This window comes from Carya illinoinensis, chromosome 13 (assembly GCF_018687715.1).
Source record: "Carya illinoinensis cultivar Pawnee chromosome 13, C.illinoinensisPawnee_v1, whole genome shotgun sequence".
Lineage (NCBI taxonomy): Eukaryota > Viridiplantae > Streptophyta > Magnoliopsida > Fagales > Juglandaceae > Carya > Carya illinoinensis.
This window is the reverse complement of record NC_056764.1, coordinates 12,298,014-12,317,172: the sequence shown is the minus strand read 5'-3', so window position 1 is coordinate 12,317,172 and position 19,159 is coordinate 12,298,014. Positions and strand designations below refer to the sequence as shown.

The window sequence follows — 19,159 nt, the reverse complement described above, 5'->3', positions numbered from 1 at the left end:
TGAGAATAGCCCATGGAATGCCCATATTTGGAAGAACATGGGAATACGGGGAATGGCTATTCTTCCCAAAAATGGTAACAATAACAATTCCTTGGATAAATGTGTAATGTATACGATCATTTAGTTTCATAACTTTTTTTTTAAAAAATTACGTTGATAGGTCAGCTACCAAAAGAGATATTGGCCATTTAACCACCAAAACCCATGAGGGTGGCCTCCAAGGAACCACGTTATAGCTAAAAAAATTTATAATTGAATATTGATATTGGACAGAATATGTGATTATTTTTACAGTTGGTGATGTCTTCTCCTTTTAAAAAAGAGTGATATTTATTATTAAAAAAATTAATTTTTTATTTGAGTTCAACATTTATCAATTTTTCTCAAAAATAGCAACACTCTATAGCTACAAATATTATTTATTTTTAAAATTTTAAGTCTTAGTGTTATATCAGTTACGCACATAAATGAAAAAATAAAAAAAAATAAAAGGGAAAGAAGAAGAAAGAAATATTGTATTTGTGCAAATGATAAAGATATGATATGATTTTGGAGTTGGGTGGGTGCACGCAGATGAGATAAAGATGCTATTCAGGAACTGGATGTGTACATTCAATGAAATGTGACGGCTTGACTCTCTAGTGCAGCAGGAGGAAGTCATAGTATAAACAAAAGTTGTTCCTTGCAGGCCATAACTGGGGGAGGTGCAAAGGATAAGGAATGGTCCAAACGAGTTGCTCTTTGACACACATACACAAAATATTTTCTATTTTCTTGGCTATCATGCAGTGTGAAGAAAAAGAAAGGAACGTGCAAAGACAGTCCATTTCGTGAAGCAAAACTTCTTCTGCATCTAGAAATTTGAAGTCTGAAAATTTTTTTGCCAATAAAATAATTCCATTTTTGTTAATTAAGATGGATTGTGGACTTTGAGAATTCAAAACCAATTATCTCATCTCATGAGTTTGTCTTAAATCATTTTAAAATTTTATTGAATCCATTCTACTGGAAAATATTATATTGATAAGATTGAAAGAGTGAGAAACCTCTAAAATTCAATGTATATGGTTGGCCTATTTATAATGTAACAAGATCTGTGTAATAACTAATAAATTAGGAAATATAATCAATACCTAATTAATATTTACAAAAAATTATCATAATATTATATATTATAATCTTAGATCACAAGATACTAATTTAATCAAGATAGGTAGATATATGCTAACAATAATAATACCAATTGAATGAAGTTCTTAGTTCTCTCTCATGATAATAGCTGGGTAGCTGGCTGCCTCTTTGCTTGGCATATAAGTCTTAATTGGTCACACAAATATTGGCGTTGACTTTCTTTTTTCCTTTTATTTTCTTACTTTCATTGTCTTGTTATTTTTAAAAGATGTACTCCAGCCAATGAATCATCTAATCGTGCCTACAGGCCCTAAACCGGTAAAGAACTATATATAATTAGAAGATTCAAAGGATTCGTGATTGAGGGGTCAAAATGCCATGGAAGGTTTCGATCGAATTGACGATAAGGTTGCTCATAAACTATATATTAAAGTGTACATTGGATATTGCAATGCTCAGTTGTTACCCATTTTCAATAAGGGTTTATCTACTAATTAATTGGAATTTTTTATATATTAAATCTCAAGTAAAATGATCGATAGAAAAGTATTAGATCATTAGTTAAAATTATCTCACAAATATAAATTCTTAAACTACCGAAGCGTCTTGGTATGGTATATTAAATCTATTACATTAAAAGGAACTTTAGAAGTACTATATACATACATATATAATGTACCACATGCACATCAGTTTGTCATGCATATTTCTTTATAGATGAAGAATTTATCTAAATTCTAATTAATAGATCAGTATCAAACTTGGAAGCCCTAGATTGGTTTGGGGGTCACTTTAATATAGCTTTTTTAAATAATCATTTGATCTCTTCTATTTTAATTCATATACAATATATATATATATATATATATATATATATATATATATATATATAAATATATATAAAATAGCATGCATCGTACCGATTGGCCAGATGATGGAGAAGATCTAGAAGCTCTGAAGCTGTTTAATTTAGAGCCCCCAGAAGTCCAATTCATGTTCACACTACTGTTTTCACATCTAGCTAATTGATCCAGTCTTCCGTGAGGCCATACTGAAAAGGAAAAATAAATAAAGAGTGCTGCTAGCTAGCTGTTACCTGCATGCATTTGGATCTTGGCCTTCCACTTTCTTGACTCGTTTGCATCAGCTTTGATGTTTAAGCTCTACTCCTTTTCTTCTACAACTAATTAGAAGAAGCTACGTACGTAAATTTACTTTTTCGTGAATGTCTGCGTATCATATATACACGAAGCCCACTTCATTGATGCAGCATATGGTGAGGCCTCAAAAATGGTATTTTTATGATCTTGTCTGAAAATGGTGAGGAGCATGCTAGAGAGAAAAGCTAAATGTTTGGAGTTAAAATGAGTATGGGAAAGAAAACATGTTAGAGAATGAGGATTACCTAGTGAAGAGCAATCAAAAGGAGAATTTCAGTTCGAATCATGGGGCAAGAGAGGATAGATATAGTCATTGAGGTATTGAGGATATGTAAGTGTGTGCTTAGGACGAGACAAGGGTGGTTGTATGATGGGGGAAAGATCGGTAGTTGGGGAAGGAATGGCGGGAGTATGAGATGTAAGAGTAGCAGGGTGGGAAGTGGGGATAGGGAGTTCTGGAAGAGGAATGGGAATAAGAGGGGATAGAGGGGTAGCGTGAGAGTGATGTTGGAAGGGAAATTCAAATTCTACAAATGTAACATCACGGCAAATAAAGATGCGACGGGTATGAAGGTCATAAACACGATAGGCTTTATGATCATGAGGATAGCCTAAGAAAATACATTTGATAGCTCTTGGGAAAAATTTATCATGATTTGGAGTGAGAGGTTTGAGCATAGCAGAGACATCTAAAGACATGGAAATGAGCATAAGAGGGAGGTTTGTGGGATAAGAGTTCGTATGGGAATTTGTTGTCCAAGGTGGGGCTAGAGATTCGGTTGATGATATAAGTAGGAGTAAGGATACATTTGCCCCAAAAAGAGATTGGAAGATTAGCTTGGAAACGTAAGCATCAGGCAACATTTGAGAAGATGGCGATGCTTATGTTCGGCAACACTATCTTACTGTGGGGTGTCGACATATGTGCGTTCATGAATGATCCTGTGTTGGGAAAAAAAATTGTTATGTTGTGAGATAGGAGTTTTGCACTAAGGCATAAAAATGTTGAAGATATGCGAAAGTTTAAAATTTAAAACGCATAAGATATATCCATGTGCTATGCAAAAAGTCATCAACTATAATTAAAAATTAATATGCTCCAGATGTGGAATGAGTGGGATAACCACCCCAAATGTCACAATAAATACGATTAAAGGAAAAATTACTTTTATTGCAATTTGTTTGAAATGAGAGTCGGGTTTGATTTCCCTAAATACAAATATCACAATGAAAAGGTCTACTAGACAAATTGATGGCGTTATTCAAACAGGAAATCGAGGGGTGGCCTAACCGTTGATGCCATAAAGAAGAAGGGATGGTGTGGTGAGTATGAAATGCGGTGGAAACATTAAGGTGAATGGGTTTGTAGTAGTAGAGTTCATTGCAATGTTCACCCATTCCAATCAGCTTCCTTGTGTGTAGGTCTTGGAAGACACAAAATATAGGAAGACACAAGGCAACACAATTCAAAGATTGGGTTAGTTTGCTAATGCAGAGGAGATTAAAATTAAAATCAGAAACATAGAGAACATTATCCAAGGATAAATTCTCAGATATTTGAATGCGACCAACATGAGTGATGGGAACTATCTCACCTGTGGGAAGTTGAATAGGATTAGCATGACCAATAAGTTGAGAATTGAGGAAAAGACAAGATAATGAAGCATATGTTTGCTAGCACCACTATCAATTACCCATTTAGAGGTGGTAGAGGAGAAAGAGGATTTACAAGAGAGTAGAGAAACAATACCAACAAAATTGGTCGATGTAGGTGTGGATAGAGTGAGTAAGTCTAGTAACTGACCATACTGAGCAGTAGTGAGGCCAGGAATGGAACTCTCATTAAGAGCACTTGAACTTGGAACGTTTGTGGCGTTGGTGGCAATGTGAAAGGACCCTAATTTTTCATTATAACTGCGTTGAGTGCCATGAGAATGATCCCAATTGGTAGGATAACTGATCAATTTATAACATGTATCCTTCTAATGACTAAGATTGCCGCAATGCTTACACTTGGGTAGACCACGTGCATGTCCCTTTGACTTTGTAGAACGGGAAGAGTGCCAAGGATGATGAGCAGCCATGGCGAAGGGGTTAGTAGGAGTTGGAAGGTGAAGGAGTCATTGGCGTTCTTCTTGATTGAGAATAGAGTAAACTTTGCTCACATTGGGGAGTTTGTCCATAGCAAGTAGACTGCATATGGAGGCATAAGAATCGTTGAGCCCCATTAAGAATTGAAAAACATGTTCAGTTTCTTGATGTTGTTGAAGGAATTTCGTGGCACCACAAGTGCATTCAGATAGTGATATGAGATTTGCTAATTTATCTCAATAAGATTTTATGGTGTTATAATAAGTAGCAATCGACATACTTCCTTGCGTTAGCAAACCAACATCACATTTTAGTTTAAAGATATAAGGGTTGGGACTATGAGAAAAAAGAGCTTCAAGATCAAACCATACCTCTTAAGGATTGTTGCAGTAGATAATACTAGAGATAAGGGACTTATCAATGGTGTTGAGGAGCTAGGACAAAACCATGTCATTGCAACTTTCCCAAAGGGAAAGCTCAAAAGGATCAGTAGGTGCGGAAAGAGTGCCATCGACGAAACTGAGTTTGTGCTTGGCTTTGAGAGCCATTTTCATGGCTCACTTCCATGTGAGATGGTTGTCTCCAGTGAGTGGTGTGGAGACGAAAAGGGTAATTGGATGGTCTGATGAGTGGAGAAGGTATGGAGAATGTTTGGGATGATTGGAAGAGTTTGCAGACATGGTGAGGGGCAGAGAATAAAATGAAGGAGGGGATCGAATCAATGCTCTGATACCATGTTAAGAAACCAGAGATAGTATTTGGATATAAAACTCCGTATCTTCTTCATTGTTTACAAGTAAATTTATAATACAAAATAAGGAACAAAATCTCATGAATGGTTGGTTAAGAAGGAAAGTGTAAACAGTAATATCAATCAAGAAAATATACGGCTATACATGAAATGTTGCTTATACAGGAAGCTGGTATATGTGAGAGATTTTCGTAACTCTAATAATAATATATATATATGACTAGCTAGCTGTTCTTTTCTTCCTAGCTAGCTTCTTTAATTTACAGAAATATTGATAAAATTAAATACATGATTGTATATGACAATCCAACCATTATTTGTTTAATTAATGTTCTTCATCGAAATATATGGTCATGTACGATTCGAAAGTTAAACACTAGCACCAATTAAAGTGAGGGTAAGCTTTCTTTTTGGAAATAAATCACATGCAACAAGTAATTTTGTGGGTTTAGCCCGTACGTACTTGAAGTGTTAACTTTATTAAATTATATGGATTTAAGCCATTAATGGGTGTTAAGGATAAGGATGCTGATGAAGCTGAACGAGATTAGAAGATCACTTCCATCAGACTTTGTCATTTAGAGGATTACTTTCATTAGAATTTGTTCTATTATTAATCACTATCTTAGAATTTATTATGAGTCATATTGCTACTATATTTGTATTGTACACTTTCTCTATTAATCAGATAATCAACACACTAAAATGTGTGGTTGATATTTTCCTTAACATGATATCAAGAGCCAGGTTCTAACATCACCTTCTTCATGACTGATCCCAATACACCCATCTCAGAGACCAACATCTCTTCACTCTTTATTCACCCACGACTCTTTACATCAAACACCTTACATGCACACTACAAGAAAAAGCCGTTTTACCAGCCAAAATTACTTGCGGTGAGCAGCAATTGGACGGCAGAAATATTAAATTTACTGTGCCGTGTTTTTCTTCTGGAGAGCCAGGGAAGCCCCGCTAAAAAGACTATTTGCGGCGATGATGTGTCGCCGCAAATAGAGTCGTAGAAACAAACCACCTTATTGGTCTTTGACGGCTGCATTCACTATATTTGCGGCGAGTAATGACCGCTGCAAAATGTCATCATAAAATTCTCTTTATTTCGCCCCGTTTCTTTTCCTTCTCCCCCTTTTCTCTTTTCCCCCAGCTCGAGACTCCCTCTATATTCTCTATGAGTTTGCTGCTGCCCTTCCCAAGCCGTGCCGTCGCCATCTCGCCGAGGAGGTGAGTCTCAATCCTCCATCTGTTTCTTTCTCTATCTTCGTCTCTGTGTGCGCGCCTCTATCTCTCTCCCTCTCCTTTATCTCTCTTCGTCCGTTTCTCCCGCTCTGTATTTCGCCCTAATTTTCTCTCTCTCAATGGAGTTGGTTCTAACTTTTTCTTTATATTATTTTGGGATCAGGATCTGCAGAAAGAGAAGATTTGATCAACGTATGGAAGCGGTGACGGAAGAGAACTAGGTATTTGTTTTCCAGAACAAGTTATTTTATTTATTTATTTATATTTCATTTTCTATATTTTTCTTTGTTCTTCATTTTTCCTATTCTGTCTATTGCAGTTTCTGTGTTAATTTTTCTGTTTTGCATTCCTTTTTTCCATGTTAGTCGTGTTGAAAATGATTGAGCGTAAATGTATTCGAGATTTGCAAGTTTTGTTCCTTCATGGTCAATATTATGTTTTGACTTCATTGTGAATCTATACGAAGGGCATTTTCATTTTTTCTTTAGACTTCTCTGTTTGTTTTATTTGTGTTGTTAATTTATTTGGTTTCTAAACTACTGGGTTTCGTTAGTCCCTGAAATGTCAAGCATTAGAATCAGTCAATTAAAGGGTGACGATTGATAGAAATGTAAAATGTATTGAGATGCAAGATTCTACTTTCCTATTTGTTGGCTGACAATTTTTGTGATGGTTTTTTGGGGTTTGATGCAAGTATTACAAAAGGAGATGCAAGATTCATTTTGCTTCTTGGTTTTGCAAACTTGTTCCACGCCATGCATTTTGCTCTTGTGATTCTCTTCATCTGGGTGTTGGTTAGTTGTTATGTATTTGATTTACTAGAGCATGTTGAGCAACCACTTTGATTTATAAACATTTATGTGAATCTAGTAGGAGTTTGTGTTGTTGTTTTAGGTTCTTAATTTGTTCAGTTTGTGACACGGAGGAGTCTGTATGTGTTTCTAAGTAATGTTGTGTAAAGCTTTCAGATTCTTCATTAGAAATATCTATCTTGGTTTCAACTACCTGATTGGGGAAAATAAGAAATTTATTTATTTTATTTATATCCAAAACAATTAGATTAGATTGGGCTGATAGAGAGTTTTGGGAGTATATAGTGCTAATATTTGTATTTGTTATTATGCTTTTACAAGAAAAGCTTGTTTGCCTTGTATTAATTTACAGAGTATATGTTTGCCTTGTGATTGTGCAAGGTTGGATGCTCTGATTTTGGTTCTGAAATCGATCTTGATCCTCTCTATATATGTTTGCCTTGTGATCCTCTCTGATTTTGGTTCTTGGTGACCTGAATGATAGATATATATCTTGGTGGTAGTAGAAGCTCAACATTTTGAAGATGCCATCAGTGATGTTAGTATAAACTTTCTTCACTTGTCCTTCTTGATGGTGAAGAAGCTTAAGTGAGGTGTACACTTTATACACACCCAAGTAGATTGGAATTTGATGTTTTTCCTCCTGTAACTTTTGATGAACATTAGTGAGGTAGATGTTTTGTCTCCTATGCTTCACATATCATTATTGATTAAGCCTCTGTTATATTACCTATGTGACATTAGAATTATGTATGCCATGTAAATTAAGCCTGTTTTGTCTCCTATCCTTCAATCTTGCTTTTTTTTTTTTTTTTTTTTTTTTTTTTTTTTTTTTTTTTTTTAAGTTAAGGTTACTCACCAATCAATGCTCTTTCTACTTTTATGTTGGCTTCTATATTTAAGGGCTAGAGCCTTTTTTTTTTTTTTTGCATCTTTAACTTTTATATGATCTTTACCTTCTAGAGGATATTTATTTCCTGCACGTTTTTTTGGTTAATTTCTCTTTTGCTTGGATTTTTATTGATTTTCCTTGAAATATACGGTTTTTATTGATCTCAGATTTGTTGGCTTGGATTTTTACTAATTGGGTTTATGCTTTTATTTTTTTTGCATAGCCGAACATCATTTATTGCAATTTAGGATTCTGTGTATTTTTTTTTTTTTTAAAATGCTGAACATTATTTGCAGCGAGACTTTCTCCCCGCAAATAATAATTTCTTGAGAACCAGCCTCACGGCAACAGAGTCTGTAGCTCATGTGAAAACCATCATTTGCGACGAAATGGCTTCGCGGCAAAAGATATTACAACCGACCAATACAAAGGTCACCGAAATTGATCAATCCAGATGTATTACTCCCGACCAATTTACTACGAACCAACATCCGTCGGGTGCCTTTTTTTGTGGCGAGAAGTAGACTTTTTGTGGTGAAATTACATGGCCGCAAAAGACCTTAATTTTTGTAGTGGCACCTGTTACTTCCCTCTCAAACTTCACCCCAAGCAAGCTCACACGTGACAATTATATTTCTTCATTTCTTCGGCTGTGTCTATTGGCCCAACCTACGACACTATAATTGCCACAAATTACAACCTTGGTCCGTTTGTTGTGTCTTTCTTGGATATAGCCAACATCATAAAGGCATTAAATGTCTCAACCCTCATACCTGAAAAATCATTATTTCAAGAGATGTCATTTTTTAGGAGTCCATATTCCCATGTTAGCTTTGGTTAGCCTCATCTACTTCAACACATCAAAAGCTCCAGTCGGTCTAATGTCAATCTCCACAACCCTTTGTCACTCTCATACTAAGGCCTAAAACTTACTCATCTCGTGTAGAAACAGTACCGGTGTTGGCCCAATCACAAGTTGCAAGAAATAACTCCCAAGCCCACCAAACCCACTTGTCTTCTTCCTCCCCACCTACCTCACCCGAATCCACCCTCTCATCTCCATCAACTACTTCCTTAATCCTGAATCCACCAAACACCTCCTGTACTCAACCACCATCCATTACTTTGACATCTCAACACCGCATGGTCACCTGTTCTAAAAACCACATCTCCAAACCCAAAACCCACACCGATGGCATCGTTAAATATCATGTTCCCAAAGCCCTTCTTGTTGAAACCAAACCCACCATGGTTGAAACCAACCTGCTATACCACTGCGGCTAAGCATCCATAATGGAGAAATTCCATGAATCAAAAGTTTGGTGCCTAACTAAAAAATAGCACCTGTAGTCTAGATCCTTACACTATTGTTCAAAATATCATTGGTTCAAAATGGGTCTATCAGATCAAAAGGAAAGCGAATGGAAAGGTTGAACATTTTAAGGCACTTTTGGTGGCCAAGGGCTTTCTTCAGCAATCTGGTGTTGATTTCTCAAACACCTACAGTCTAGTGATCAAATCCATAATGGTAAGAATAGTCTTGTCCATTGCTATCTCTTCAAGCAGAGAGATTCAGCAAATTGATGTGTACAATGCTTTTTTACATGGTACACTGTCAGGGGAGGTCTTCATGACCCAACTTCAAGGGTATGTACACTCACAATTTCCAAACCACGTCTGCAAATTACAAAAAGTACTATATGCGCTAAAACAAGCTCCAAGGGCCTGGGTTTTATGCCTAAGCAGTCATCTACTGGACATAGGTTTCCATGGTTCATGGTCAGATGCTTGTTTATTCATTCATACCTCATCCAGGTACGCAATGTATATACTTATTTATGTGGATGACATTTTGATCACTCATTCACACAAGCATGCCATTGATGACTTGTCAAATACTCTGCATTGTGACTTTGCAATCAAAGACTTAGGCAATCTGAATTTTTTCTTGGGTATTGAGGAACCTACTTCTCACAGGCAGCTCATATTATCTTGAAACTGTTATATTTTGGATATACTCAAAATGACCAAAATACATGAGGCCAAACCCATTAGCACTCCAATGGCTACTTCCACCAATCTCAATGCCTTTGATAGTGAGGATTTCAGTGACCCCACTAGCACAGTTGGAATCTTACAATACTTATCAGTCACTCGGCCAAGCATAGCTTTCACAGTTAACAAATTATCTCAGTTTATGCACAAGCCCTAATTATCCCATTTGCAATTCAACGAACACTGCTCACAAGCATTTTTCGATTATGACTGGGTAGGTTCTCGTGATAACAGACACTCAACAAGGGATTTTTTTGTGTTCTTACAGCCGAATCTTATCTCATGGAGTTGCAAAAAGTAAGCTATAGTTGCTCGGTCAAGCATTGAAGCAAAGTATAAAGCTCTTGCCAATATAGCAGATGAACTCCGATGGCTTCAATCATTACTACAAGAACTTGGCTTTAGAGCCTCAACACCTCCCATCTTATGGTGTGACAATGTAGGAGCAACATATTTATCAGCAAATCCTGTATTCTATATTCGTACAAAGCATGTAGAAATTGACTTTTATTTTGTTAGAGATATGGTGGCCAAGAAGCTTACTGAAGTTAAGTTTTTATCATCCAAAGATCAACTAGCAGATATCTTTATCAAGTCTATGTCTTCATCCAAGTTTGCAACACTTCGTTCCAAGCTCAATGTAGTTTCCACTTCATTTGACTTGTTGGGGGCGTGTTAAGGATAAGGATGCCAAAGAAGCCGAGTGAGATTAGAAGATCACTTCCATCAGACTAATTTGTTATTTAGAGGATTACTTTCATTAGATTTTGTTCTATTATCAATCACTATCTTAGAATTTGTTACGAGTCCTACTACTACTATATTTGTATTGAACACTTTGTCTATTAATAAGATAATCAACACGCTAAAATGTGTGGTCGATATTTTCCTCAACAATGGGTAAGGTTATTTTCATTTGTATTTTCCTTCAAGCTAGCTGGGGCGGCTTCATTTCATATCCCATGCACATCTACATACATAATTAATATACATAGAGGGGGACCATTAAGAAATATATATTATCTCTTAAACGTGATTGTGTGTGATCTCTTCGTTCCTGTAAAATCAAGGCCAATAGACCTAGCTAAGACATTTGATTTGAATTTAAGATTCTCATTGAAAATCTTTGAGAATTTTTTAAATGATTTTTAAGATGCCGCACATTTTACGTGATTTTATAGGGCTCAGCTACTCAAATAAAAACTCCCAATGCCATAGGATCCATGGCCATTTGCTTCCATCCTAAGAGAACGCGAAAGCCGAAAAGGATGTATAACATCAACAAGAGGAAGAGGGTCTTGGAGAAATCACTCCATGCCCAATCCATTAGAGGAGCTAGCTTCATGGGTATAGATGAATATTCTAAAAACAAGAGGCCCGATTAGATTGGCCCATAGATTCCAAAGCTACACTACTATTTGAAGCCTTTCTCAAAATTCTCACACAAGCATAATTAAATACTGCAGATTAGCTTGAATATTAATGTTGTATTTATCTAATAAGAAGAACTTAAAAGTATAATTAGATAAAGATCAGTTATCTGATCTCTCACTGTTATGCTAATTTATCATGTTCAATATATTCTTTTGACTGTTTATAGATATGCATTTTAATCTGTATATTCTTTTTCATATTTATTTTGAGATTATTAGTATTATTATTATTATTACATGGATAATATTTACAAATGATGCTTTTGTATGAAATACTTGAAGATTTCATACATATACATAACTCTTTACATACATACATATATATATATATATATATATATATATGAGCAGTGCTACGTGGATGTAGCACGAGATGGTCCCTAGAAGAACAAAAAAGTTTTTTTTTTTAATCAATTTTTTATATTTTTAATTTTTTTAAATTCACATCATCATTAAAAAAATACTTCTTTAACCACTAAGTGAAAAAAAAAAAAAAAGTGGAAGGTAGTGCTACTATACCGCTCAATTTTCCCACTTGTTGTGCCCTCTAGTATAAATTGTAATTTTTTTTATTTGCTTTTTATTTCAAATATTTTTTAAACATGTTTAAATATTTTTAAAAAATATTATAAAAAATTAATACACTAATATTTACTTTCTTAATTAATAAATAATTTTTTTTTAAATAAAAATAAATGCATCAACGGGAAAATGAATTGACTCTTATAACTAGATTTTTCTTATTTTTTATTGTTTTTTCAGACGTGAATCGGTGAATGGCAAAGGCTGCACTCTGATTCTCGCTGTTTTGGAGTGGCGCCGCCGAATTTCCCCCATTGGGCGCGGGGCTAACCATATTAACGGACAACAACAGACACCTAGGAGAATGTGAATTCTTTTTTTCTACGAACAGAAGAGAAATACTTTTTGCAATCGGCAGATATAGTCGGCGTGCAGTTAGCTGTAAAAAAAAAATTAATACAGAATCTACATAAAAAAAAAATTATTTTTATAACTTTTTATAATTCATGTAGGTCCCCTTGAATATAAAAAAAAAAATTTTATAATTTTTTTTTATTTATTCCGTATAGCCGACTGCACGCCGACTACATCTGACGACTGTATATAACAAAGCCCCCGAACAGAAATGCTAGCGGTGTACGTTAACATGTTCGGTGCGTCCTTCATCATCGATCATACTTTTTTCAAAAGATTAAACATAATATTTGGTTTACACATAGACTTATACGTTTCGTCAAAGCTGTAAAATAGATATAATATATGATGTTTTAAACCAAACAAGCATCTAAACTCTTTTTTAATTTTTTATAATATATCTGTGAATATCTTATACCATATTTCCTTTATTTAATCTTAATATGTGTTGCGATCACGGATCAATGAGTCAACTAAAGAATGATCAAACTGAAAAGAAAATAAAAAGCTCAACTAACATAATGTTTTGGAAGTTGAACTTGTTTTTAAAATTAAAAATTTTTTAACTAAAATTTATAAATTAGCCCAACTTGATGAGATATATCAAATTGTAAAATTAATTTTATTATAAAATATATCTAGTTACTCCAAATTTTGATAATGCCTTCTACATAGTCTACAATAGTATCGGAAAATCCAGTGGAGATACATATGACAACGAGCAATATTACCTACAGTTCTCAAATAGAGACTGTAATGTAGGCCTAGGTAATTTTATTTTTGAAATTTTTTAATATTATAAAAATATCCCTTATAAAATAATATTTATTCTCATTTAATAAAAAATCTACATATACAATTCTTATTTAGGAATTGTAAATAAAATTTCTATATGGCAATAGAGTTAGAGAGATCATCACTTCTCTTGATAATAGAAATAAGAGAGAGTCAACACCCAAAACGTACATGGCAACCCATTTATAAAGACTGAGAAGATCAGTATGGTATAATATTATTTTCAACTTTGCTACATATAGTCGCCACATGCAGTCGGCTATACGGAATGAATAAAAAAAAATTATAAATTTTTTTTTTTATATTCAATAGGACCTACATGAATTATAAAAAGTTATAAAAATAATTTTTTTTTCATGTAGGTCCCGTATTAATTTTTTTTTTACAGCTGACTGCACGCTGATTACGTCTCCCGACTGCAAAAAGTATTTCTCTATTATTTTATACCATTCGGATATAATTTCGGGAATATTAGCTTAAGAAAGATTTAATATCGTAGTGTATTTAGATGTTGAGAGTATCTCAACACTTTTTAACATATTCAATTATTATTTATTATTTTATTATTACTTTTTACTTATTTTTTACTACTATTTAATATTCTATTATTACTTTTTACATATTTTTTCACTATTATTCATAACATACCTCAATACTTCTTAATACTTAAACTCAAGTGTTCCATCCTTGACAATATACAGTTTATTTTATTTTATTTTATTTTTTGAAAAGAACCTCAACTTTCATTCATATAGATCAATTCTTACAAATTCTGTTTTGTTCCATACTATCAACTATACAATCTGGAACCTCTTCCAACCAAACTCTTTCCTCACCAAATTCAAGGCAGCTTTGGCCAAATTATGTGCAACAATATTTCTTTCTCTATAGTCAAACTGTATAAACCAATCCTTTCTATTTGATAAAACATTTCTAATATCCTCAATTAAAGGATCTATATCAGACCAATCCTCTTCATTGTTCTTCACAGCTTCTATAATTGCCTTTGCATCACCCTCGAATATAACTTTCTGCACATTAAGTTCGCTACATACCTGCAGTGGCTTCCATAGTGCATAGCATTCTGCTACCTCTGCTGTTAGAATATTGCTTCTGCTATCACAAACTGCTAGCAAAGGATCTGCATTCTCATCTCTCATGATCACCCCCATGCCCATTCTCCTCCTCTTAAGATCTGTGGAGGCGTCCCAGTTCACCTTGACAAACTCTGCTGAGGGCTTGACCCACCCTGCTCTACTACTTGGTCTGTGATCCTGCTGGTTTACTGCCCCTTGTCTTCTATTGGCTCTTTTGAATTCCTCTAAGGCCTCAGTTGCAGCTGAGACTAATCTTCTCGGGCATGTGAGCTTGTTTTCAAACACAAAAGTGTTCCTTCTAAGCCAAACTCTTCTGATCTGCACAGCCACTTCCTCTAGCCTGTTTTTGTCTAGACCTTCTAATAGCTTTTCCCATAACTGCAGAAACTCCATTCCTCCCCTTTTCCACTTATGAACCCCATTCAAACTAAGAGCCCAGACATCATTGGCTGCTTGACACTCCCAAAGCACATGTGTTACTGATTCTTCATCTCTAAGACATATGAGGCAAAAAGGATCATTTGCTACCTTTTTCTTGTGCAGGTTCAGTCTAGTAGGTAACAAGTTATTTGCTGCCTTCCATAGAAATACCTTGACCACATTAGGCACCTCAAGCTCCTAAATTCCCTTCCACCTAGCATCGGTCTCCCTCTCCTCTGATGATTCCCCCCCCCCCTCTCTCTCTCTTCCTTCTATCTAACTGCAGAAAGTAAGCACTCCTTACTGTAAAAACTCTTTTTTTTGTTAAACCCCAAATTAGCTTGTCTTCTTTCTTGCTTCTACTTAGGGGTATACTAAGTATTTGCAATGCTTCTTCCTCCATGAACATGGTCTTAACTAAATTCTCATTCCATTCTTCCTTGTTTTCTGTCAATAAAACTTCCACCTTAGAGTCAGCATTAAGAGCTACTCTTGGGGACTGAACTGAATATGAGGTAGGTGATTTCAGCCATTTGTGCCCCCATATGTTTATATTTTTTCCATCCCCCACCCTCCATCTCATCCCTTCCTTGATCAACTCCCTTGCCCCACAAATACTTTTCCAAATAAGAGAAGGTTTAGAGCCAACCCTCACCTCTAGAAAATTAGAGTGCTTGTAGTATTTTTCTCTAAACACCACTGAGACCAAAGAGTTGGGGGCTTGAATGAGCCTCCACCCTTGTTTAGCAAGTAGTGCTAGATTAAAACACCCCAAGTCCCTGAATCCCATACCCCCCTTCCCTTTCTGGCTAGCCATTTTTTCCCATTTCCTCCAATGAATCCCCCTTCCTTTTGATGTTTTCCCCACCAGAACTTGGAGAACATATTGTTAATCTCATTGCACAGTTTTATGGGCAGCTTGAACACACTCATAGTATATGTAGGGATTGCCTGTAAAACAGCTTTAGTCATCACTTCTTTTCCTGCTTGTGACAGGAAGTTGTTCTTCCAATTGGCTATTTTTTGCCATATTTTGTCTTCAACACTTTAAAGGTGTTAAACTTTGATCTTCCCACTACTGCTGGTAACCCAAGATATCTCTCATAACTCCCACAAGCAACTGAATTTCCTGCTGCAAGTATACTGCTCTTTACAACCCCAGGTGTGTTAATGCTAAAGAAAACTGAAGTTTTTTCTTTGTTTAGAAACTGCCCCGAGGCCTTCTCATACACTTTTAGGATTCCTTGCAAACTATTCCATTCCTCCATAGTTGCTATACCAAACAGTATACAGTCATCTGCAAATAACAGATGATTTATAGAAGTGCCGCCCCGTGTCACTTTAACCCCTCTAATGACCCCCATCCTCTCTGCATTATTCAGAAGGCAGCTGAGTCCTTCAGCACACAAGATGAAAAGATAGGGTGATAAGAGATCACCCTATCTTAAACCCCTTGAAGGGCTAAATTTCCCACCAGGCTGCCCATTAATAAGAACTGAATAGGTCACTGAGAAACACACTTCATTATCAGGCTGGTCCATCTCTCACAAAACCCAAGCTTTTTCATGACAGCTTCCAGGAACACCCATTCTATGCGATCATAAGCTTTAGACATGTCTAATTTGACTGCCATATTCCCCACTTTGCCCCTTTTTCTGGTTTTCATAGAGTGAATCAACTCATATGCCACCATGACATTATCCGAGATGAGCCTTCTAGGTAGAAAAGCACACTGAGTTGGTTCAATGATCACAAACAACACTTTCTTGAATCTGTTGATGATGGTTTTAGAAATTAGTTTATACAGAACATTGCACAAACTAATCGGCCTATACTCACTCACCAACTTAGGCTCTTTTACCTTAGGGATCAGTACTATATAAGTGTAATTGAGAGAATGAGACCAAGCATTACCATTTAGTATTGCCAAAGCAGCCTCACATACCTCATCAGCCACTAAACTCCAGTGGTTTTGGTAAAAACATGCACCAAAACCATCTGGTCCTGGAGCTTTCAGGGGGGACATTTGTTTCATAGCCACTTCTACTTCTGCTCTAGTAAATTCCTTGGCTAACTTACCATTCATCTCCTTGGACACTCTTGGCTCCATACTTCTTAAACATTCTTCTACCTCAGCACATGTGGGAAGGGTAGTGCTGAACAGCTTTTCAAAATAACGACTGAATGTGTATTCAACCTCTCTACTGCCACTAACCACCCTATTATTTTCATTGGTGACCTGCTTAATAAAATTCCTCTTCCTTCTTTGATTTGCACAAGCGTGGAAATATTTTGTATTCTTATCCCCATGCTTGTACCAATTAAGCTTAGCCCTCTGTCTCCACCTTATATCCTCCTGTTCCAACAGCTTACTCACCTCCTCTTTGACCTTTCTTATCTCAATAATGTTCTGGTGACTTTCAGCTGCCTGAAGTTGCTTCAGTCTTGCTATTTTTTCCTCTATTTCCTTCTCTCCCCCTCTCCTTTTTTTACTAACCCAACTCAGTAAAGCCCTTTGACTGTTTTTTAACAATTCACTCACTGATTCCAGAGGGTTACTGCCCCTTCCAACCTTCTTCCAGCCCTCTCTTATTATCTCCTCACAATCCTCCTCTATTGCCCAACTTACTTCATATTTGAAACCTTTCTTTCCCACCCAACTCCTCCTCCTTCCTTTCACCACATGAACCAGAATAGGCTTGTGGTATGAAGTTCTTGCAGGCAAGATATCTACCCATACTTCATTGAAGACATCCAGCCACTTTGAGTTTGCAACTGCTCCATCTAATCTTTCTTTAGTAAATGTTTCATCTCCATGCATGTTGCTCCATGTGAACTTCTCCCCTTTCCATCCCAGATCATGCAGATCAGATCTTGATAAAACATCTCTGAAAGCCTCCATTTGTTTCTCAGGCCTTGGTCTTCCACCTTCCTTCTCATCAGTAGTGAGGATTTCGTTAAAATCCCCCACTAGACACCACCCTTTTGACCCCTCTGGTTTCAAAGAAGCTAAAAGATCTGAAGCTTCCTGCCTTCTCCCAACCTCTGGCTGCCCATAAAAGCCAGTGAACAGCCACTTCTCGTGTGTGTCTTCATCTCTGACCCACGCACTAATATGTCTTTGTGAAAAATTCATTATGTTAATATGCACTTTCTCATCCCATAGTAATACTAGTCCACCCCCTCTTCCTATTGAATTCACTGTAAAGCAACCACAGCACTTCAACCTCCTTCTCAGCCATTCAAATCTGTCCCCTCCCTTCTTTGTTTCCATTATAAAGAACACATTGGGTTTATATGTCTCTGCTATGCTGTAGAGATCTTGAACTGTCTGAGGGTTCCCCAACTCTCGGCAGTTCCAGCTTATGATTTTCATAATGAATGGTGGGGCTGATTTTCAGCCTCCGCCACTAAGTTTGAAAAATCTGACCCCATCACCATCTCCCCCCTTCTAGCCCTTTTTCCTTTATCAGTTAGCTCTTCCCCCTCTTTTGCTACCATGCATCTTTTAATTCCACTTCCAAGCCAGCCCTCCTCCACCTCGTTACACCCCTTTGCTCTAGTCCTTCTTTTTCAGGTTCCTTTCTTGGAATTGAGATTTCCTTTGAAACCTGAATCGCCCTCCTTGTTTACTGCTTGCTCAGTCTCTTCCACTCTTCCTCCCCTTCCCACCTCTAGAACCTCCAACAAAAACTCCCTTACATCCTCTTCTATCCCCTTCCCTGAATTATTTTCCCATACCACTTCCCTACTTCCCCTTTCCTACACTCTGACTACCCTCCCCCCATCCTCCCCTTTAAGATCTACTTCCCTCATACCTTGAATATTTCTATCTTCTGTATGCTTTCCATCAGGGTTCATCCTATCCCCCTTGGGTGTGTCTTCTGTTCTCTCAACCTGACCCCATACTTTTTTGTTCTTACTTTCGGCTCCTTCTTCCTTCTCCTCCCTGAAATATCTGCTATATCCTTTCCATTTCATCCCTTGACTGGCTCTTAGCCAGACCCCAAACTGCTCATCCCCTTGCCCACTCTCTCCCTTCATTTCGCACCCTTCCTCACCATGCATCATACAACCACAATCAAAGCAAATCTTAGGCAGTTTTTCATAGCTAAAAGGCATCCAAATGCTCTCCCCCTTAACTTTGATTGTTCTTCCCCTTGGGATAGGTTGTACTATGTCTAACCTTATTTGCACTCTCAGGAAATGCCCCCACCCACTTCCATCTTCCAACGTGTCTACCCTTTCCACTTGACCCACTGTCCCTCCTAATTGTTCTCCTCGGCATTTAGTCATATAAGCTAAGGGTAGATTATGCATTCTTACCCA

The 19,159-nt window shown here is 36.5% G+C and overlaps 1 protein-coding gene and 1 long non-coding RNA gene across 3 annotated transcripts; one reads left to right on the top strand and one right to left on the bottom strand.

Moving 5' to 3' along the window:
* The first annotated feature begins 6,036 nt into the window (after positions 1-6,036).
* Positions 6,037-10,946, top strand: LOC122291654. 2 transcript variants are annotated; one of them, XR_006236726.1, is made up of 3 exons: positions 6,037-6,375; positions 6,554-6,611; positions 10,418-10,946. It is a non-coding gene; the product is annotated as an uncharacterized LOC122291654 (long non-coding RNA). The 2 variants fall into 2 exon arrangements; XR_006236725.1 differs by lacking the exon at positions 10,418-10,946 and adding an exon at positions 7,687-7,995.
* Positions 10,947-14,107: 3,161 nt separating this feature from the next.
* Positions 14,108-16,194, bottom strand: LOC122290955. Its single transcript, XM_043098616.1, has 2 exons — positions 15,893-16,194; positions 14,108-14,903 (listed from the first exon to the last, which is right to left on the bottom strand). Exons 1-2 carry the CDS (start codon positions 16,192-16,194, stop codon positions 14,108-14,110), a joined length of 1,098 nt encoding a protein of 365 aa, XP_042954550.1.
* Positions 16,195-19,159: the final 2,965 nt, after the last annotated feature.

Excerpts from the sequence above, each read along its gene's own strand:
- LOC122290955 (XM_043098616.1), bottom strand. The coding sequence starts at position 16,194 with ATGGGGGTCATTAGAGGGGTTAAAGTGACACGGGGCGGCACTTCTATA. Across the intron at positions 14,904-15,892 it reads GCAGTAGTGGGAAGATCAAA|AGATGAAGAATCAGTAACAC; the intron begins GTTTAACACCTT and ends CATATGTCTTAG.